The following is a 22,629-nucleotide window of genomic DNA, read 5'->3' as shown; positions in this document are numbered from 1 at the left end:
TGCTGTGACACAAATAATGCAGTCTTCAGTGATTTCTATACAATTTGGGAAGCAACACTTTCTAAATATGTTTTATTATATGCTTTTAGACCACTACCTGGTATCAGTAGACAAATTTTATCAAAATAGTGTTTAAAGACTTTTCATTTATTTGCGTGTTCCATAGTAGTATCTTTCCTTTCTGAGGCGTTATAGCCCTTAAACTGAATTGTCCTTTAAAACTAATGGTATTAAGTTGTATGTGTATTGCAGTAAATGACCTATTCACTAGAAAAAGTAATCTTCTGCAAAAGGTGCTTTATGATAAGCTGGGAGCACTTAAATGATAGATATGGAATGTTGAGCTGCTTTAATTGGAAAAAGATATTGAGAAAGTTATAGAAACACTTAGGTTGGAAGGGACCTTAAAGACCACCCAGTTCCACCCCCCAGCCATGGGCAGGGACACCTCCCACCAGACCAGGTTGCCCAAAGCCCCATCCAGCCTGGCCTTGAACACCTCCAGGGATGGGGGCAACCTGTGCCAGTGGCTCACCACCTGAGTGAAGAATTTCCTCAGTCATATTCACTGATTCTATCTTGACTTTATAAAGAGGATTTGAAGTAACTTTAAGTTGTTTTCTAGAAATTTGTCAACGTAAGTTTTATTGTGAAAGTCTATCTAGACTGCAGGTACTCATTGTTCAGTTTTTGGCAGAAATAGCTTTCTCTGTCTCATTTCATTTGCTGTCTATATCCTTGATGTCTGTGTCTTACTCTAATACTTACCATATTTATATCACAGATTCAGAAGTATTTCTTAAGCTCACATCTTCTGTAAGGAGTAATCATTTTTCTGTATCTTGGTATTCTGTGTGTTGCAAGAAATGATAACACGCTTGGAATATTTTTCTCATGCTACAAATCTTAGTTCTACAGGCTTAATGTTTATGTTGGGACAAAAAATGTTTTCCTGGCAATACACATAGGCTACTATATTTAGAAGCATTGTATGCTTGGAGATACTCAGCTGTATGGTGGTGTAGATGTGAATGTGAAGGCTAACAAAAATATCTGGTCTTTTGAGTAGTGACTTTGCTACAAAAGCTTATGATGATCGTTCCTGTTAACTCTGGGGCTGCTAGCCACCATGCACGTGCCAGGACGGACTTCTTTGGAAAATGGCTTTTATAGACCTAGTAACCTTTGAGAAGGTGCTGTTTTGTGCCTTTTCAGATCTTGGAGATGTGTGAAGGCTATATGCATACGTGTATATAATTAGACACATGCTCATGTGTACTTAGATATATAATAATAATTTTTTAGTATCAGAGTAGTAATTCAGCATCTGGTTCTGAAGTCCTGTATATTTTTTTTAAAAAAAAATCATGTTAACACTTGTGGAAAAACATACAATTACTTGCCATAACTTGAACTATGGTTCACACTGAAATACTGTTGCTGTTTTCAGTGTGGTCTTTGAATTGTGCTAGGGATTTTTAGAACTATTATGGCACCATCTGCTGACCAATGTCAAGACTGGCAATGACAGTTTGCTCACCTGGGTGCTACACTGAAAATCAGCTGCCAGTGAGGAATTAAGAGGCAGTTTGCACAGAATCATAAGAAAGGGCAATTTTTAGCTGGCTTGTGTTTGGGATAAATATTTTTATCAGGAGATACTGTTGCAAAGGATGGATCATAACACAGCTTTAGTTGTCCAGTCACCTGGACTATCGCAGAAGGCTTTTCTATATCAGCTATGAAGCTTTAAAAGAAATCAAATTGTTTTTTTGTCTACATGTAGTAGTGGATTGTTCTTGTTACTCTGCCCTTCAGTACTTTATCTTCTGAGCTTGCAGAGGAGAGATTTGACAGCATAAGATCAGTTTAGGCTCCAGCTCTGGTGGTCTTGTCATAACATGGGAAACTGCTTGACTCTGACTTGACTGTTGCTTAAGTTTAAAAAGTTTTAAGTTTAAAAAAAAAAAAAAAAGGGAAGAAAACTTGTGTTCTCTGGTAGTCAATTCACTTCAAGTCCAAAGAGCTGCTTCAGTCTTAGATTATGTATGTGGATTAATACAGTGACCAACAAATGCAAAATCTGCTGAGACTTCTTTTTCAGACCTCAGTAATTCTGCCACTTGAGTGTCTGCCTAGGGTTTCTTCTGTTTTTCACTCTTGGTGCGGATTTCTTATGTTCATTCACATTTGTCATTTCAAAATGAAGTATAAGTTTAATGCCATCTTGCAATAGAAGGAGGTGAGATGAGGAGAAATTTGTCCTGCTGGAGATGTTTAGAGGTCTTAAATTAAGAAGGGGAGAAAATACTTGATTGTGCTGTTTACTAGGCGCAAACTTGAGTTTATGATGCCTTCTTGGAGACAGGAGGGGAAGAAAAGATATAATTAAAGCTTCAGACCTGTCAATTTTAAGCCTAAATGGGTTTGTTTTTGTCCATATCTTCTGAGAGAAATGCTATCTGCTTGCTTCTGTTATTTTTGTTTTTCTGATACATTATTAGCTGTTAAATTGCAGGCCTGGATGAGACCTTTAGAAACCCTTTTTACCTACTTTCTTAGAGATACATGGGGAAAAAAAATCATCTCTAACAATGAAACCTCCAATCTGATTTTACTAAGCAGAGTGGATCATTCTGTGATTATTCTTTGATCAGCAGATGTTTGGATTTTTCTCTCAGGAAAATTAATCTGTTTATATTAGTCATTTTGATTTGGAAAATAAGCTTGTACATTGTTTTATTGAAATTGATTCCTGCCACTAGGAAAGAACAGCAACAGTTGATTTCTCTATAAGATCTGAGGATATAAGCAAAATGTAACATGACTAGTAGCAACTTCCAAATTGGCATACTAATACGTGGTTTTAAATAGCAAATTCTTTGATTTCAACAGCTAGTCAAATGGAAACCTCCCTTTCAGAGGCTTATTACCTCTGAGAAATAATATAATACATAAAAGTTAAAACTTTAATGCTATTTGCAAAGTATGTTAGATAAAACACGAAGGACTTTATAAGCAAAGGAAATGGCTACATAACTGTAATGTTTAAGCTCTAATTATATTCAGAAATTGCTAATGCAGCAGTAGATATACTACCTTTTAATTTCCTTATTAGTGAATGCTTTTGCTTTAGATAGTGAAGGCTGTTAAAGTAACAAACAAGGAAACACCTACCACATGTAGTTAGACTTTTGGTCTTGAGATGCTTGCTTAGTATGAATTTGCTTGTGGATAGATCAAGGCTCCTGTGTCTTCTGACTAAGATAATTATCAAGTTTGCTTCCTTTAGCTGAATGTTGTCCGTCCCCTTTTGCCATAAGGGCTTATCTTGTGTGTTTGGGCACCCATTAGCTTCTGTATCTTTTTCCATATCTGGGAATGGTCTAGATTAACTGGAGTTATTTCTGACTACTTATGAATGTGCTTTGGAAGTTTGGAGGTGGTGTGTTTTATACCTTCTTGTGATCTCTACTGGTTTCTAATGGACTTCAAGTGCAGTTTAAGCTGTCACCTCCTGATTGTAATGGCAGGGATTGATAGCAGTTGATTTTCATGCAGAGATTCCAAGTTACAAAGTTGATTGTAACTAATCTGCTAATCTCAAGGCCAAACAAGCGTACCATTAATTTAAAAAGAATTGTTTGAAGAAGGTTGTAAATAATCAGTGACTTCTGATAGAATCTAACCACTTTAAACTTTTATTACTTTTATTGTTGGACCCTTGGGGCTTATTGTTGCTGGTCCACTTCAATAAATTTGGAAGTGTAATGTGATTACTTTTTCTAAGTAACAAAGCAGCAAAATCTAGTGCTACACATTAGGGTGGTTGGGGGGGGGGTCTGAAAAATCAGCTAGAATTAACATTCAACAAATAACAATGTTGCTATTAAAGATTATTGGTTCATATCCAGTTATAGCATTAATTGTCTTTAATTTGATCTCTTTTTGAGTATTACTAAAAATTATTGCAAATAATGCAAGAATCAGTAAAAAGTAGTGATGCTACATAACTATTTTTCTTGTTGCTTTTTTTTAGTATAATCTGTGACAATGACAACTGAAGTTGGCTCAGAAACTGAAGTAAAGAAAGATTCCGAGCAGGTGGGACCAGACAAAGTCAAGGACAAGCCTGAAGAAGCATCGGAGACTGCAGAAAATGAAAAGTCCGGGAAAACATCCTCTGAAGAAGCTCAAGATTCTTCCTCTGTCCCAGCACCAGCAAACCATAGTAGCCCAAGTAGCCAGAAGAAGGAAAAAGATTCATCTGAAAGCAAGGGTATTTCTCGCTTCCTTCCTCCCTGGTTTAAGAAACAAAAATCCTACACACTGGCAGAGCCCAGAGATGAGGCCAAGAAAAGAGCAGCAGGGGAAGAACAAGTAGTTGAAGAAAGTGAATGCCATCCAGCAGAGGGGATGGCTCAGCCAAAAAGGATTTTAGAAGTGGTGGCTGAGAATAATGCTAAAGCAGATGACAAAGAAGAAAAACACTCTGTTAGTAGTGCTGAAACACAGGTATGTCTGAGAAGGCTACTGAATGCTTTGGAGAGATTCCAAGGGGCCTTGATTGGTTTATGTAATTCATGTATGGCTTTGTTGGTATCATCATGAAAAGATAGCAGTTATCTGGCATTTTGTGCAATTGGATTGATACAGTTATGAGTAATGTACCTGACTTAAATGGTTCCTGCTCGGTGGCACTATTTATTTTTTTGACCGCAGTTGTTTCAGCTGTGACTTGAGTGTAACCTTATCGTTTGGTGTAGTCAACAGGGGTAGTGAACTGTACTATTGAGGTAGAAATGAGCAGGGATAAGAGGAGAAGCTCCTTAACCAGCTTTGCCTCTGAAGCAATTGTATCGCACAAATACCGCCTTAGTGACTTAATCTGTTTATCTGTTGTAGTTAACTCAGAGTCCTTAGATGTTAACTTCTGTGTTATACTTTACTTTGAAACCATCATTGTAGCCACTGCTCTTACTGATTTGCTCCGGAGATTGATGCTGAGTTCCAAAGCAAACACCACATTCTGCAGTGCTCTCAAGTCTTGCTTTTTTTTTGATGTGCAAAGTTGCACATCAGGTCTTAAAACTCAAGCCTCATATTCTAGGGCCACAATGATGATTAAGGGCATGGAGAATCCTCTCATAGGAGGAGCTGCTGAGAGAGCTGACACGATCTAGCCTGGAGAAGGGGAGAGTTGGGGGAATCTTATCAATGTGCATAAATGCTTGAACAGAGGGAATGAAAAAGGAGCCAGACTCTTCTCAATGGCATGCAGTGAAATGAGAAGAGGCAGTGGGGACAAATAAAAATAAAAAACTCCAGCTCAGTGCATGCATCTTTTTTTCTCCAATATCTGGTCCCCAATGGAAGACCTTAATGCTTACAGGGGTTATTGTACTTCCATTACATGCATAAGTTACATTAAAGCTTAATGTCTTTTTTAGTGGCTTATAAAAGAAATGAACAGGGTAAAAATACCTAAATTCAGGACTTTGAGTCATTTAACAGAATTGTTTGACTGTATTTTATATAGCCTGCCAAAGAAGATGGTAAAGAAGAAGTAGAAAAGGTTGCAGAGGAAAAGGAAGAAAAACAAGAAAAAGAAAAAAGGGAGACAAAAGAAGTGCAGACAGCTGAAATTATTTCCCAGAAATCTCCCAAGAAAATTAAAACTGTGCAGTGTAAAGTGGTTCTCTTGGATGGCACAGAATACAACTGCGATCTAGAGGTAAGGCATCAATTCTTATATAAAACACTTTTTTATAGAGAAGGAAAAAACCTTTCATTGCATTGAGAGTTTAACAAGTATGTTTTTGTATATCTAATGAGCTCATTACAAAGTTACATTCCCATTACTGTCATTAAGGCTCAGTTAACTTTTCATTTTAAAATTTCATCTTTAAATATATAACCTTAAAAATGCAGTATGAGGTAAACAAAGATAAAACGCAATAAAGAAAACTGTTCAAAGGTGCTCTCTTGCAGCTCAAATGTTTTTCGTACAAAAGATGAAGGTAGTGTCACATGTATTAATACCAGTTGTCTTGAGTTAATTAACTTCATTTAAAAATAATAATCTCAGCTGGAGATGCATACTTTTAAAGGTTTGCTTCAAAACAAAATTCTGTTATAGTTGCAAAATCCAAGTTACAAAACTATGATTAATATTTTTCCTCAAATGTTCATCAACAAATCTACCATTCATTTTTGGTGTGCTGGTGCTCATGACTAAATCTGAACAAAGTTCTTCCGTTTTTTCCAGTTTGTTCCTTAACTTTTCACTTACAGAGTAGCGAATGAATTATAGGTACTGTTGATGAATTAATTTGTTAGGTGGCAAATTCAAACTAAAATTCTTGTTTTAAATTTAATGTGGATTCTGGAAAATGCTTTTTTGAGACTAAAAGCTTCCATGGCTTCAAAAAGTGATTAGATAAATATTTGTAGGAAAAATCTGTAGGGAGATGTTAAACAGAAAGGCACTTGGGCTCAGGAAACCCTAAAGCTGAGGATTCTAGAGATGTAGGAACAATATAGGGATTTCTTGTGTCATGTTTTTATTTTCAAGTTTCCCATGGCCTTCTGTTAGATACAGTGTACTTGTCTAGAGTCCTTTTGGTCTGAGTTTATTTTGAGAATTTTTGTGTGAAGTAGTAAGTAGATCTGATCAGCAGGTTTATTCAGATAATTCTATGAGTAGCTCCTGAAACGTTTCTCTTGTTGACTCTGGGGTGTACAGTATTGTGCACCCCTGCATTGTGTGAATAGGTCACAGGCTTATCCCTGGACCAATGAATTAAAACCACCATGGTTAACATATAAAGAAACTAAGTAAATTTAATGTGTTTGACTGCTGTTGTGTGTCTGAGCAAGTCCTTGTTCTAGTAGGACTAGTATTAGGCAAGATGATGCTTAGTCAACTTAGCATACTTCTTTCAAAGGAGGTTTTTAAATTTGCATTCTGCTTACTGTGGTGTCTCCAGCCTGTCCAGATGCCTATTTCTAATTTCTCTACCTTGCTTTTTGCTTTGTGTCAGTGTCTCCCTCGCAGTACTGCTATAGTAGTACTGTGGGCCTGAGCTGTGTTGCACTATCCTCGCTACGTAGGAGTTGCTCAGCAGACTTGTGGCTACTTCCCATACAGGAAAGAGAATGCCACAGCTTCTGTTTGCTAGGTGTTCACTGCCTGTTGGCATTGGTAAATCAGCATACTACTGAGTTATCCAAAACAACTCTAATAGCTTAAATTAGATGAGAAAGTGTCACTTGTATTGATAATAATGCAACCTAAAGCTCTGTTACAGTGGTTTAGTATTATGTATGAAAGCTCTTATGTACACAGACAACAACAAAAAAAGTGAATTATGAACGTGTTATACGAGTGCAAGTGGAAAACAAATCTGCTGGTTAGGATGACACAGGAGAAATTCCTTCTTTGTTGGAAGCTTTGTCATCAAAAATCGAAGGATACCTTTGTGCAACTTCTCAGTAAAGGTAAAAGAACGAGGTATTTACTCCAGGACATAATGTTAAGTAGCTTGTATAATTAGCTTTCATTTACCCATTGAAGCTTTTTTCTAGTTTCCTGTCATAATCTTTAAACTGATGAATGTGATATCCAGGGGTACTTAAAGATCAATTAAAAGTAAATGTTAGGAGGATACTGCAATCTTCTTCCTCACCTGACCTCTAATTTTAAGGCTTCTGAGAGAAGCCCAGTTTATTCTGACTTTTATAAATGTGCTATTAAAAACATTACCTTATATACTGAATTTGCAAGATCTCTGCAGGGTGCAGAAGGCTAGGATCAGTGGGATCTCTGAAGAATTAATAGTGAGATTGTTTATGGAAATTCATGAGATTATACTGTTATCAAAACTGATTTTCAGAATAGCATAGAAATGTAGTTTGAGCAGATACTGCATAAAGTTTCTGGATATTATTTCTAAAGCTGAATGTTGAGAACATGGAGAAGCATGTTTTATTGCCTGTTCTTTATTTTGACAGGACAAGGAAACAATTTTTAAAACCCTGTAAGAAGTCAAATATGAATAAATCTGTTTTTAAGACTTTCAGAAATGTCATGATGGCTTAAGTTTTATTTCATTTCTTAGTATATCTTTATTTCTTCAAATGTATATTCAGGTAGCACAGAATTGCTTATTCATTGTTTGACAATATGAAATACTCCCTGGGAATACTTGGCTGTAGTTTGCTGGAATTTTTAACGAGTGTGTTTTATAGTTGGTAGTGGTGCAAACTTTCTGGAGCCTTCATTTGTCACATAAGTACTATTCCCGATCTTAAAACCAAACAGTTTCAGTGTATGTTTCTTCAAGTACAATATTTCAGCTGTCCAGGGATCTCTACCTGATGGTCTCAAATGTATGCCACTTCACCATAAGCTAAGTCCAGCTGTGGAAAAGCAATAGTGAAGGCATCGTTGATGTTAGTTGTCTACATGGTTTTTGAGCTGTGTCAGCAGAAGAAAAGGTTTTATCGCAATAAACAAAACACGAACATGAAAAATACTCTACAGAATAATTGTTCTCCAGAACAAATTGTGTAGGGTTTTGCATACCAATGTTCTGAAGTTGCAGGAATTCTGTCTCTAAAAGTTCTTGAAAAATGTTTATACATATGTTTGTATTTAGAGGCAGATGGGGTGTGAGTGTGTGTGTGTGTATATATTATATTTTTTCAACAGATTTCTAAAAGTAAATAAATATAGAAAATTGACGCAGATGGTGTAATAACTGCAGAGTACTTCTTTTGCTTCCACTGAAGCCAGGATGTTTAAGTCTGTTTAAATCTGAATGGTATCTCTGTATTAATTGAAGACTATGAATTTCATCGGCCTGGGCTTTTTCACCAGCCAAAAATGAGACAATGCATAATGCGTTGAGGTCCATCACGATACATTTAAAATGGTAAACAAGATTTCTAATCACTTTCTAATTCACTTTCACAACTGAAAAAATATTAATCTGCAGATTAATCTTAATCTTGTTTCCTAATTATTGTAATAAATCTTTGCTATAAGAACAGAAGTAAAAATCAAGGAGGGTGGGGGGAATGATGAAGTGGAATAGGAACAACCTGGTTTATATATTCATTTGAATCATGTTTCTAGGACATGAGGACTGCTGACTGCAATTTTACAAAATATTTTTCTTAAATACAAGTAGTTTTTATACTTGACTACTGTACAAAATATTAAAATTCTCAGAAAACTGTTTCAACTGATAACTGAAACTTCAATTTCCACTTTCTGCAGTAGATCTTATTAGATGAGTTTCTGGTACGGATCTTTTCTTTAGTCTTCCTTTAATGTTTTGTGTTTGAGTGAATGATGATGGTTCATTTCTGCTTTACAAAGTAACAGTGTATAATCATAGAAGACTTAAACAGCAACTAAAAAACCCTCTGCAGTGTAAATACAAATTGCAAAGCTCAGTTTCCGTTTGTTTCTTTATTAAATCAAATTTCAGGGTGATTTTCAGAGTTAGGACGTTCCTTATGCCTCTTCTAGTTCTTGCTCTGTACTGTACACAAACTTTATTATATTTTATTGTTAGAGATGCTTCTATAAATATTTTTACTTGCTAAAAAGGAAATAAAACTGGAAAAGTACTTTGCTTTCACTACTATGTTTCAGTCAGAAACCTGTCTTTTTCTAATTGACATCTCTCCATAAGTGCATTGATAGTATGACAATTAACAGTCGGGCTTAAGCCAGCTTGTAGTTGGTGATATAACTGGGAGGAGAGGCTGATATATCAGAGGTGCTGTGCTGCTGCTCAGAGGGACCTGGGCAGTCTCTAGAACTGGGCAAAGAAGGATCTCAGTACAGGAAATGCAGAGTCCTACACCTGGGAGGAATAACGCTGTGGGCTGACTGGCTGGAAAGCAGCTCTGCAGAGAGAGAGCCATGGGGTCCTAGTGGACAAGGGAAGGGGAAGGGGCACTGACAGGTTCCTGGACTGCAGCAGGAAGAATTTGGCTCAAAAGAGAACTCCGCCCAAGTTCTCTAATTGTGCTATGGCAAAAGCCAAAAACATTAGGGTCCTTGGTGGGAAAAGACTCGGGAACCATATGGGTTTGTATCACAGTACGTCGAGTTAACGATTCTTTTAAAAAGCTCTGTCATCTCCCATTGAATAGTTTGTCCCTGTATAGTTTTTTTCTGGTGTATTTGAATGGAAAAACAACATAGCTTTTATATATTTATTAAAAATATATGTATACAAATGATTACTTTTATACATATACAAGTGATAATTCCTTTTGGAAGGATAAGAAAAGTGAAGGGGATCAGTTATGCATAAAGATTGTCTAAGGAAAAGCTATGTTCTCAGCTAAATGAATACCATTGCTTGTCCTGTGACCTCCTATGGGAGAAAAAGCAAGGTTGAATTTTCAATTTTTTCTCTTTGCAAGAAAAAAAGTCCAGACCTTACCTTTTTTTTTCCACATAGACAATAGCTATTACTCACACTGTTTGAAGAAACATGCTTTCCAATTCAAAGTCTATGCATTTTGCCAGATCTATGGCTTTGATTTCCATGTAGCCTTCTTACTTCTGTTATTCTATACACGTACTTGGGTTCCATCCTTCTCTATGAACTTGGTAAATTCAGAAGTGAAAACAAGGGGACTCCAAAGAGTGCACGTATTAGATGTAATATGTGGGGGTGAGTGGGAAATTAATTCATCTACTCCATGTCTAGGTTATGGATAAAAGACTCAAATCCTCTTTTTGTGGTGCTAGAGACCTGGAAGTTCTGAATCTGGAATCTGCATCCCTTAAGAGTTTTCTTAAAGTTTTGTGATGCCTTCATTTGGAGAGACTAATGAAGAAGCCCAGGAACTCTTAAGAAGTTTTGTTTTCAGCCTGTTGCATGCTATATGAGATGCCTTTATTTCCTCTATTAATTTACGGTTCTTATAGTGGCTGGTGTTACTTATTTCAACTTGCTAGATTATAACCCATAAGTAACGGCAAATTGCAGAGATCTTCCTTCAAAGATTATGTCCAGTATTGAAGTATTTAACACTCAGTGGTTGAGACTGACACATCTGTCACTTTCTCCAAATGCTTCTTAAATTGTTTTATGCGTGGAAGATTTAATTATATGCTGCAGAAATGTTATTTCTGTATAATGTGTATTTATGTGACATGCAGAATGCATTGAGAGAGACTTGAGTAAACAAAATCCTAATGACTTCTGTTTCTGTGTTTAAATGCTTCTGAAAGCTAATTTCTGTATGTCATCTTTCAAATGTGTTGTGTCATTTGCTGGTGAGTACCACGGAACAGAAACTGATAGGAGGTGCTCTGTTAGAAAATGTTAGCTGCCTCAGTGTGTTAAAGCTAACTTATATTTGAAATTGCTTATGGAGAGGGATGGAGGGAATTGTTCACTTACAGCAAATCAGCACGTTTTTACTATGATATAGAGACATCTTTGCGAATGACTGTATAATTTGATTCTGTTACATCATAGTTCAGAATTAATCACGAAATGTTGCTCTTGGAATACACGTACATTTGTACCCTTCATGTTTCTTTGCCACTTTGTATGCTTTGTGTATTGATAATTGCTGTAAGTTGTTTGTTTTTTTTGCAACTGCCTAGTGTTTGACTAGGGAGTTCTCTCTTTTGGCTTGTTTTTGCATGTCTTTCCCATTGCCCAGGGCATACCTGACATGGTAGATGTTTGGCTTCTAACATAAAGCACATCTCAGATATTTCTTTTATTGAGGGTTACTTTGTAAATTAATTTATCACCTTTGAGAATTATCTGTTTGTTCTTTTGCCCTTAGAACTCTTTATTTTGCCTTAGTAGATCTTCTGACTGGTGTCAACTTGCCAGTCTGAACTTAGTTAAGTCAATAATTCTTTCTATAAAGAACTTCTTAAGCAGATATTTCAGCTTCTTTGGTGACACTTTCCTTCCATTTTTTTCTGTATTCTTTTATTATTCTGCTTTTGTAGATGCAAATTGGAAATACCTGGCTTATAGCCTGTTTCTTTAGTATAGCTTCTAGAAATTTGCTTGTCTGAATACCAGTTCTGACAACCTTTAAGGTTGCTGTCCTCCAGAAAAGTTGGTGTAATGAAGCTAAGCTTTGTAGCAAGTGAAAGCTATTCCTCAGTTCATTTAAACTCGATACTCTTACTCTTGTGGTGCTCTGTGGTCTTTGATTTTGCTAAAACTGAACAGTAGTTAATTCTAATGCCAGTGTCTCTGGTATTTGTTCTGAGAAATTAAAAATTTTAAGTGGGACTAGTGTTCTAGTGTTACAAACATTGATACCAGCCACTCTTCAAACTTGCTTAATTTTGGGGAACTAGGAAAGTTTCATAAGGAAGCAAAATAACCTCTGTTGAAACGTTATATTTAAGTCCTTTAACTTTTAGTCTAAAGCACATGAAATTGCTTATTGGGTTCCATGATAACAAAATAGGTTGGTTTTCTGTGTCCTGTAACTTGAAAGTAAAAATGTCCAAAGCTACTTATCTCTAGGAAATTTGCGATACATGAGGGAATAATATTCTGTGGGAGTATTTCACTAAAAATGGGTTGTCTACATGGTACGTGCATGTGTAGAGAACATTAACAACTTATTCAGTTTATTTTAAACTTAAAACTATAGTAGCTTTTAAGGATAGCTTCCATGTGTTCTCAGATTCTTCATAGAAATCTGTAAATGACTAGAGAGGAAGAAAGGGAAAAACTGTTGAGTAGTTTTGGAGGAACATGAATTAAAACAATCACAGGTTGTGAACTGCTAGTAACTTTCAGTTACCTTTTATGGCTTTCTTTCAAGTGAATTAAGTTCACTCACAGGAATGGCAACATGTAAGTGGGACAGACTTGTGAAAGCATGTGGGGATGAAAGATGTCTAGTCAAAAGATGTCTTTTGTCTTTGTCAAAAGTTCTAAATCACTGAATCATTGTACTTGAAATGACAAACATTCACCATCACAGGTTCATGATTCAATAGTGTAATATTTGTGGGAAGTAACGTCAGTTTAATAGCTTGAGTGAAATGCTCAAAATGATTTTCTAGGATGCAAATTATTTGTTTTTTATTGTTTTTTATTTTTAGCATAGTGCAGATTACGTAATTCTGATGAACTCCTTTCCTAATAACCGACATCTATGAGAGCAGGTGCAAGTTCTCATTCTCTTAGAGTGGTCTAAGTGTTCCTCTTGCTTTGAGGAGGAAGCTATTTTTGAGGCTTTTTTCTTTTTCTGTGGTTTCTTAGGTAGTTGTAAGGAAACTTCTTTGTTATATTTGGGATCTGTGATAAAGGCTTGTTCAGATTTTCTTCTGTAAATGTGATCTTGGTTTTAGTAGAGGATAACATTTCCACTTAAAAATGCTAACTGTATAATAACTGCTAGTTAGAAGCAAATGTAGATCACATTGGGTTTGTTTACTGCATTCAGTCAGCGGTCTAATTAAATATTTATAACAAAAGGCATTTAAAGGATGCCAGCACTGACCACATTTTATGCACGTATGAGCAACTGAAATATATTGGAGATGACATAAGGGTCCTATGGTTACTTAGTTTGCTTATACAAAATAAAATTGTGTTTGTTTAATGTACAGTTAAGATCATTTTTAACGCTGAATTAAGAAAAGTATGATTGAACTTGATATGGATCAGATGTTTAATTATAGTTGGGCTTTTATTTGCAAATCTTTATTTTTCAACTGTTCAGATGTGTAGACTAGTGTTTGGATAAACTTAAGAGATCTGCTTGAAGTATGAACTTTTTTTTTTACTTAAAAAAAAAGAAATACAGGGATGACAAAATTTTACACATTTTGAAAACTTTGGTCCGGATTCAAGAGATGCTATGAAAAGTCATGTTTACATGTGAAGTCATCTCAAAGCCAAAGGAGAGACGAGCCTTGTGTGGAGGTCAGACATTAGTACGGCCTTTCAGGGCTGGCTGCCTTGGCACTGATCCTCCCATCTTGCTGAGGAGGGGGACTGTGAGAGTGGCCTGGGGGCACCTGGCCTGCTGGGAGCTCGTCACCACACTGACTTCTACTAAGCTGAAGGGGAGGCTGTTGAGAAAAATGGTTACTTCAAACTGCTAGGGGAAGGAGTTACCTGTATTTCTGAAGAGTAAAACATGTGAGAGTACTGACTTAAGATTCCAGCTCCCTTTTTCAAGTGATTTCGACTTCTACGCTCCACTGACTCTCTGTGATGCTTTGGCAACTCATTGTGCTCATCTTATAAATGTGTCATTTGAAAGTTTTCTGATCTTCAAGACTGTAACGTCTGCTGAACAATGCAGTCTTGAAGCATCAAGTTTGGATTGTTGGAGAATAAAAAAACAATGCCTGCACTATTTGCTCTGTGCATACCTTTTCTCCCCCTTCCCTCCCCTCCCAGCCTTAACATTTTGTACAGTGCAATGGAGCTGCAGTGAGAGGCACACTTGAGGCACTTGTGAGAGCTCTGTCTGCGGGACACAATAACTGCAGTGTTGCCAGGGCCTACTCAGAGGCAGTTGATGGCGTTTCTTTGGAATTGCAGTAGTGTATGGCATCTACTGAAATCTGTGGGATAAGCAAATGCAGAAATTCCTCTGAGCTGCCAGGCCTCGGAAAATGCCATGTTGTGGCCTCGCTGGTAAATGCCACAAATAGCAGAACAGTCATGTAGGGCTTGGTTCAAAAGGCGAGACTGCATGCTGTTCATGTTCAAATGTTCCACCAACAGGCTGTATTTTAACTGTGGAAAGAAATTCTGATGTTCCCCGCCCCTGGTTATGTATTGCAAGCCAATTGCTCTAAAAGGTTTTGCCTCTTGTCAGCAGCCATCTCCAGTACAATTTTTCCCTAAAATCTGGCACACAGAAACAAGACATAGGCCTGTTTTTCATTACCAGCAATAGGAAGACACAGGGTAACCATGTTTACATTCTCAGTTACTGGTGTGGGAAGGAAAGATAGAACTTCAGGGCTAATTGCGACTTACTTAAGCTATATTATTCAGAGCTGCAAAAAGCAGCCTTTTTAGGTGTGTGCTAAAACTTTTATCTTTCATTGCTATTGTAAAATAGCAGACTACAATATTAAAACTAACCTCAAATAAAAATATTTTTTTGTTACTACAACAGATTTTTGAAGGAATTAACTTCTTTAAGACTTCGTTTTGATTTAAGACTTTGGTTTCTTTGACTTGCCCCTCAAAATCTCTGCAATGTTGACAGACCTATTTGTGCTCTGCTTATTGCTTGTATGGTGTTCCTACTGGCCTGATCACCTGCTTTTAGTGGTCTGCTTCATTTTTTTTGTTTCTTGAAGATAACATGCTTTGGTTTTCATAGAGCCATAGAATGGTTTGGGTTGGAAAGGACATTTAGAAACCAGCTAGTTCCCACCCCCCTGCCATAGGCAGGGACACTTCCCAGTAGACCAGGTTGCTCAAAGCCCCACCCTGCCTGGCCTTTAGGTAAAACTAAAGACTTATAAAAAAAAAAAAAAAAAAAACAACTTAAGAACTATTTAGCTGGAATTAAAGGTGTGCAATGCTTAAGTTAAAAATGGTACTGAATTTTTCTTGTACATGCAAGTCAACTTCTTTGAATTGGAAAATAATTTAAATGTCTTTATTTTTAACTGTGATATGTATAGCTTGAAAATATGATAAACAGAGTATCATAAGAAAGCTGACAGCTTTATAATCTTTTTTATTGGTACTTTAAAATTTCCTGACTAATCCCATCTAATTATAGTACCTGTTGTGCAGCCTGTTTCATCAGCTGAATATGTTCATAAAATTAAATGTTTACTGATAGTACTTTTCTTTTTTTCAGAAAAGAGCGAAAGGCCAAATACTGTTTGACAAAGTGTGTGAGCATCTCAATTTACTGGAAAAGGACTACTTTGGGCTGCTGTTCTATGAGAATTCAGATCAGAAGGTAAGCCTGTATTAGACCTTTTGTTTTTCCCCTACATTGCTACTGACTTGAATAGTTTAGAGTGGGATATTTTATTGAATGTATACCTTTACAAACATTTAAGTAAACCATTACAAAACTTCAATTCTATTTTGCTGTAAACTTGTACTGTGTACAATATACTGATGTGTATGTTAAGATACCTAACAAAGATTCCATTTATTACTTCATAGTGTGAAATATTTAAAATATACACATTTCTGGAAAAAAAAATAATTGAATAGTTCCTAGGCTTTATTTTGGAATGGTAAAATAGTATGCCATACCTGCCAGTGAAGATAGGAAACTTTAATATCATTCCCTTAACAACCTGCCAAACTCCCCAAAGTTTGATTTGTAACCCTTTTAAAAATACAAAGACAAACAAAACTGATGATAAATAATACAAACAAATCTATCTTTAATCTGGCTTTCTAAAAATTTCACTCTTTTCTCACATGTGCTTAATAATGCTTTGACAAGGAGCACGAAGGACATCTGTCTGTAAGTCTGTAACTATTAGGCCTTAATTGTTTCTTTTCCTATTAATTTTAAGTTTAAAAAAAAAAGTCATTTGAAAAGATGAGACTGGGGCTAGCCTCTCACCAGCATTGGATGCTAGCCTTAGTAATGAAGAGGTGTTTTGGTATAACTACATTCAAATAAGATCTCTTCAATACCTTTTGGTAGCATATTTTCTGTCATCTTTTACACTTGTTTGTATGTGGTGAGCACATCTAGATTGTTGAGTTGAGGAAAAAAATTTAAATCAGCTGTTGGTATTCATTCTACTAATTACTAAGAGCCAATTAGCTTCTCCCAGCATCTGAATGTTTGTGGCTAGTTATGGACTAGTTTTCACTGTCTGCTAACTAAAGATAAACCTTTATGATTTTTCTATCATAAAGAACAAACTAATAACTGCAAATTGAAATGGAAAAAAATGTAATTCTTTTGATTTTAATCTCAATCTTTTTTTTGTGGCAGAAAGCATCCTTACATGAGTATATATACTATATACTCACTGTATATACGCATTATACTTAGTGAAGACGTTCTTGCTTTTTTTCATGTTTTCTTATTCCACTTTTGCATTTGAAATGAAGTCTAATTTAGTAATCTGAATAAATTTGACTTTTTGACAACTTCTATTCAAATACAGTTGTTTTCTAGACTTCTTTTGCTTTGCTGGAGACCTTTTGTGAAGCAAAGAGCAAAATACTTGATTCCTCTGGGTTAGAGATTTCCATGCGTAAAATGGGCTTGATGTATTTTTACTTGAATATTGTATTTTTGTTTGTGATTTATAAAGCATTTACAGAAATTGGACCATCTTCAGTGTAACAAGGAAGAGCATCCAAGTTGATCTTCGGAGTAATACCATAATCTATTATTTTTTGTTGTCATTTACAGTCCCTGTATTTGTGCTACTTAGTATTCTTGGCAATACATGGGTGTACGCGCACAGTAAAACATAGGACAGTCTCCTCACTGACAAGAAAGGAGATATCTAATAACAGATGTGGGATCCTTGAATTATACCAGGAAACAGCACATTTGAATAGATCTTAAGTGGTGGAACTGGGGAGCCTTTGGCTTTTTAAAATAGAGCAGGAAAGTTTGGGATTGGTGCAGAGTATGTCAATTCTCTCTTTTCTAATGCACCTCTAGTTGGACTAACAGACTTCTTGGTATTCCTCAGTCATGTGAGTGGAGGAACCCAGTGTCATACCTTTAAAAGAGCCATTTTTTCTATATATATGAGGGTTTGTGTATATATTTCCATTTATCAGTGATACCTGCCTATATTGTAGCTACCATATGAAGTTTAAGGCACACCAAGAATGATGTGAAGTTATTTGTCCAAATTAGCTAACCTTTCAGTGAACCACAGAGATCTGGTAGGGACAGTTACTGAAATATTTAAGCTTGTTCTGGATTCCTTAGAAACTCTGGTCAACCAGCGGATTTCTTAGAAAGGTCTTCAGTTGGTGAAAGAACTCTAGGTGGTCTTTAGGCACTTAGTTTGCAAACAGATATTGAGCGCAGTCGATCTACTGTATTCCCTGGATTACTCACTCAGATGTCTTTCAAAGTCTGAGAGGGAAAAGGAAAGAGCATTCAGTTTTGGACCGGCAAAAGGCGGTACTTTACCTAAATTTCCCAATTTGAGTTTGTTTTCTAATTGTTCTTTGAATCTACAGCATTTGATGCTTGTTCAACAGGGATTGTCTGTTTTACCTATTGCTGTTCATTTGTAAGCTTTTCATTTTAATTTGATTTTCAAAGTTATTAGAGCAGTGCTTGTCTTGTACAATTGGCCTATATTTTACAAACTTAGGTACGTGTGCAAGATGACTGTTGTATTCTTTACTATTGTTTTAACTGACACTTCTAAAAGTACTGATTGTCTGGTTTTGCTTTCTTTCCTCAACAGTTAGCATTTTGTGATCACTAGATTAGAGATAGGGGAATTTGTGATGTGCAAAAGGCTAAGGAAGACACAAGGTTGTGTAATGACTTAAAGCAAAAAAAAAAAAATTAAAAGGAAAAAAGTCCTAGTGGTCCTAGTTTGAGTTTTCTGGAACTCTTTAATAGGTAGGCAATTCTTGGAGTTCATATTTGAGATACGGATCAATTTTGTATTGTTTTTAATCTTGGTATTTAAATGCATACCATCTGTAACCAGTTTTGTTTTCCTCCCCTGATTAAATAGAATGTAAGTACAAATTTTCTGATAAAACAAATTCAAAGTTGAATAGGTTATCAAATCATATTTCATATGGCTTTGCTAAAGCTGTGGAAGTTTGCTTTGTTTCTGACCATGAGTACTTTAAACTCTGAGTTACAGTATTAGAGGAATACTAAAATCACAAATTGACCAAAAAAAGGTAGAAAAAGTATAAAGTAGAGGCAGATGATGATCTCGCTGTTAGAGACTGCATAGTTATAACTCTTTCTTACATAATAAAATCTACAGCAATATATTCAGCAAGACACTCTTTTGAAGATCCCAAGCTGAAGTACCACATTTAGGAATGTCATTTGTTGTAGTGCCTTTAGTCAATTGAGACTCCCAGAAGTCAAAGTATGGCTTAGGTGTGACCTATTTCATCTCCTGATGTGTAACTGGTGTGGATGTGAGGCTCTGCTGCAGCTCTAAGTTGTAGTTGCCAGATGAGCAGGAATACCCAGGTTTCCAAAAAAGACTTTGAAAGCCTGGGCTTCAGCATGAGAGAGTTGTGCCCCCCAACACCCAGCTGCCATTTCTTTCATGCTTGTAAATATGAAATTGGATGGCTACACAGAATGGGATCAGTAAGATAGATGCATGTATTTTTGTTATTAAAGGGACCTTTTTAATACATGGATGAAGACCTTTTATATTGTTTGTAGAATGTTAAACATTTGTGGTATGTCTTTTTAATAGATCCTGTGCTTTTGTCTTAGCACTTTCACATACATCTCAACTTCCTTTCATTCTTTTCTAAGAAAGAAAAAATCATATCACATCTTATGTATTGATTTAATTAATGGATGGGGGTGAGGATGCTGATCAGTTGTGTTCAGCGATGTCTGCCACAGAAAGCCTAGAGACTTGGAGCTTTTGATAGTTTTAGGGGCTGGCCTTCTCTTTTGTTCACCTCTCTGTATAAAGATCAAGTCTGAATTTTTTTCGTCTTGGTACCAGTTATTTCTGATACATTTTTTCCAGTTATAACTATTGCCCCTTGAGATTAAAATGCAACAGATCTCTGACCTCCATCCCAGTCAGTATTACATGCTGAATGATGTGTGTTTTCTCATTCTTATGCAGTCATCACAGCTGCTCATTTAGGAGCCAGCTGTTGAGCTAGACAGCAGCTGTGGGGTGTGGAAACTCAATGCCAGGCACTCTTTTGAATTAGAGCTGCTCCCTAATGCACCATTGGGGTACCATTGGAGGAGGAATCCCATTAACTTTTCTCTATGGGTGTTCTGTGCAGCTGGGAGAGATGTTCATATCAGACCAATTTTTGTTAGCTTTCATAGACGTTTTAAAGCTATTTAGGTAAAGTTAATAATTTTTTTTGTGGCTTTACAAATGTTATATTTATTCGTTTAAAGTTTAGTTAGTGATTTTATTGCATTACACCCTCAAAAGTTCATGAATGCTCCATTCATGCCGTAATTGGTCTGCAAAAGTGTTAGAAAGCTTGTGCTCTTATGTTCTGGGCACCAGCTGGAAATGCTGCTTTTCTGGATTTGTACAAAATACTTTTGTGCTGGTAGAGAACGTTTTGTTGTTCTTTGACAATTCATTACTTTGTCTTATCTATAACCTTACCATTCATAAATTAAACAAATAGATTTTTGCCTACTGGAGCAACGTAGTGTGCATACACTTTGCCTTTTGTGTTGAAAGACAGACCTGCCTATTCTGTGCTGAGGTCTATTTCAGGGTAGATTCTTCAATAGTGTTTGTTTTACTTGTAACAAAAGCCACAGATGCAAAACCACCACCACCCCCCCCCCCCCCCCCCCCCCAAAAAAAAAAAAAGTAATTACACATGTAAAATGAAATACAAATATCTGATTTTATTTGATAGAACAGTAATGAAAGTTGATGATGAAATCTGCTTCCAATAAGCCTACTGCAGGTTTGGAAAATCAGAAAATGAACTGTACTGAAAATAGTTTCATTTAAAGAAATAAATTTCTTTCTTTAAAAAGTTTATTCTCATTTTGCAGCATATTCTGTTTTGTATGTTTTCTTCCACTTCGTAAAAGTAGAGGTAAAAGATAAAGCACTGAAAATAACATACTCATGCATTCTAGTTTTCTGCTGTAATTGTCACACTACATAACTATTTGTTACTTTATACTACCCTTCGTCTAAAATTTAGGAGTTTAAGATAGTTTTAGTTACCTTTGTAATCAGAAGAATATGGTATTCAGAAGAATATGGCTTTGTATCGTTTGGGAATGGAGTTAATACCAAAACTGAAAACCAGGATGATAATTGTAGCTGAAATGGGTCTCAGCTAAAATCTTTGAAGACTTCATGTCTTCCGAGCCTGTCCTCCTTGTCAAGGTTCTTCCAGCAGGTAGTATTTTTTCTGATTTAAGCAAAATGAATTTTGTCCAGATATCTTTGAAGGAACGTTGTCTCTTCCTTTATAACAATATTATGGACTGTGTATCTCTGGAATCATTGTAACAGTTATGAGATGTAGAGGTTGCAGGCTTTTTAAAGCAAGAAATGTGGAATTATCCATGTGTTTTAATTAATTACACCTATAACAAATGATAGTGTTTTGGTTTTTGCATTTTTTCTAAAGAGCATTTGTCTAATGTAGACATTCTGCATCAATGACAAAACTAGATTAGATTAAGGTCATTTACAACAACAATCTTAGTATTTTGGGTCATGTTCACAGAAGCCATGTCCTTTACCAGCAGAGATAAACAGTAAGTAAGGATTTGCTGCAGTGTAAAAAATACCATGTGTTTCACGTTCTCCTAATGCATATAGACCCATAAAAGTGTGGTATAGCACACTGTGTTCCTGAAATGGACTTATTTTGAGTTGGAAAGTGTGCAGTAGACTGATTTATATGGTTGTGGAAAACAATTATTGGTGTCTACAGTTTGGTGTCACAGACTGAAAGGTGAGTCACAGTGTACTCAATACCTGGTACTTGGCTAGGTTAGGCAAGAAACATTGACAGAGATGCATCCTTAGCAACGTTTGTGCTGACACTGAGGTCCCTGCTGACCTTGAGGCCTCTGTTACCTCCAGTGGACTGTTGAAATGCAAATGTTGACCTTGACTTTGCAAGTTAGTTGCTAGCTCCTCACTACTTTGCACACTTCTGCTAATGAAGCATACTCAGTTTGGCTGACAGACTGGCTGTGTGTGCATATGTGTGCATGTATTTGTTCATGTATGTTTGTGTGTCTGTTTATGGGAAATAAACATTCAAATGCTGTGTAAAGTAAATGTTCAGTAACTGCAGTTAAAAGGCTTATATTTCTAGTCTCTTGATCTATTTTGTAATGTCTATGGGTAAAATTTGTAAACAGGATTGTTTGAATTACAGGTGAATGCATGTTACTGATTTCTCATTCTCAAATTTCAAAGTTATGTTTTTGGATCAATCAAAAAAAAGTCTCTGCATAAGTAACAATAGTAATTGAAATGTTATAACCACCTTAATAGGTGGTACAAAATACTATATGCTATATGGAAAATTTTCTTAATTTGCATTGCCTAAAATAGAGCAAAGCTTATAGTTTTGAACCTTGTGTATCAGTATTAACATCGTACAAGTTAATAGAGAACTTTGCTGTGGGGAAGCTCAGGAAAAAAAACAAACATGAAACTTGAGTATTTTTTTCCAAGCACCTTTGAATGTTATCAGAGCTAAAATGTATATAATTTAAGACAACAGGAATAGTAGATCTCTAGAGATTAAGAGAAATCTCATATTAAATGACTCTATATGGATATGTAAGTGCTGGCATGTAGGGATTACGTAGTTGTTCATGAAGTCTGCTTATGCCAATAAAAGGAGAGAGACAATTGTATTTGTCAAATGTAATGTGCTAGCAAAGACTGTCCAATTTACAAAATTACAGGGCATAAATAGTCTAAAGCAATAA

At 36.0% G+C, this 22,629-nt stretch overlaps 1 protein-coding gene across 42 annotated transcripts in view; it reads left to right on the top strand.

The window, feature by feature from the left end:
- EPB41L2 (erythrocyte membrane protein band 4.1 like 2) overlaps positions 1–22,629 on the top strand; it is a 109,880-nt gene that overhangs the window by 42,071 nt on the left and 45,180 nt on the right. For all 42 annotated transcript variants that reach the window (XM_035538487.2, XM_035538479.2, XM_035538475.2 and 39 more), the window contains 3 exons: positions 4,040–4,515; positions 5,540–5,734; positions 15,862–15,966. In XM_035538487.2, the coding sequence (XP_035394380.1) occupies positions 4,054–4,515; positions 5,540–5,734; positions 15,862–15,966 (762 nt within the window). In that variant the 5' untranslated portion in view covers positions 4,040–4,053. The remainder of the gene's footprint in view (positions 1–4,039; positions 4,516–5,539; positions 5,735–15,861; positions 15,967–22,629) is intronic.

This window comes from Cygnus atratus, chromosome 3 (genome assembly GCF_013377495.2).
Source record: "Cygnus atratus isolate AKBS03 ecotype Queensland, Australia chromosome 3, CAtr_DNAZoo_HiC_assembly, whole genome shotgun sequence".
Taxonomy (NCBI): domain Eukaryota; kingdom Metazoa; phylum Chordata; class Aves; order Anseriformes; family Anatidae; genus Cygnus; species Cygnus atratus.
Note: the sequence above shows the minus strand (reverse complement) of the source record. Positions and strands in the feature narration are given on the sequence as shown.